Source organism: Penaeus monodon, chromosome 27 (assembly GCF_015228065.2).
Source record: "Penaeus monodon isolate SGIC_2016 chromosome 27, NSTDA_Pmon_1, whole genome shotgun sequence".
Taxonomy (NCBI): domain Eukaryota; kingdom Metazoa; phylum Arthropoda; class Malacostraca; order Decapoda; family Penaeidae; genus Penaeus; species Penaeus monodon.
In genome coordinates this window covers 40,654,186-40,654,424 of record NC_051412.1, presented here as the reverse complement: position 1 = coordinate 40,654,424, position 239 = coordinate 40,654,186, and the positions used below count along the sequence as shown (strand labels likewise).

Here is a 239-nt window from a genome sequence, read left to right as displayed (position 1 = left end):
CCAGGGGGTCTTCCCCAGGCCTTGCCAACCCATAGGCTACTTTACACTTACTGATTTTATTAATATAATCGAGAATGGCAGCGTAACCCGCAGCATCGGAGAAGCGAGCCAAGTCAGCCCCTTTTCCGACGCAGAACTGACGTGCCGAAGCCCAGTCACTCTTCAGCGCCAGGTTCAGCAACAGACACGAGTCGCCGACGGGGGAGAAGGGGGGGTCGCATGTCCTCCCTGGATACGGC

General features: G+C 57.3%; 1 protein-coding gene across 1 annotated transcript in view; it reads right to left on the bottom strand.

Annotated features, from left to right (window-relative positions):
- Nucleotides 1-239, bottom strand: part of LOC119590866 (tetranectin-like) — a gene marked incomplete at its 3' end in the record, with an annotated part of 17,686 nt that overhangs the window by 2,922 nt on the left and 14,525 nt on the right. The window contains 1 exon segment of the mRNA XM_037939625.1: nucleotides 52-228. Within this exon segment, the coding sequence (XP_037795553.1) occupies nucleotides 52-228 (177 nt within the window).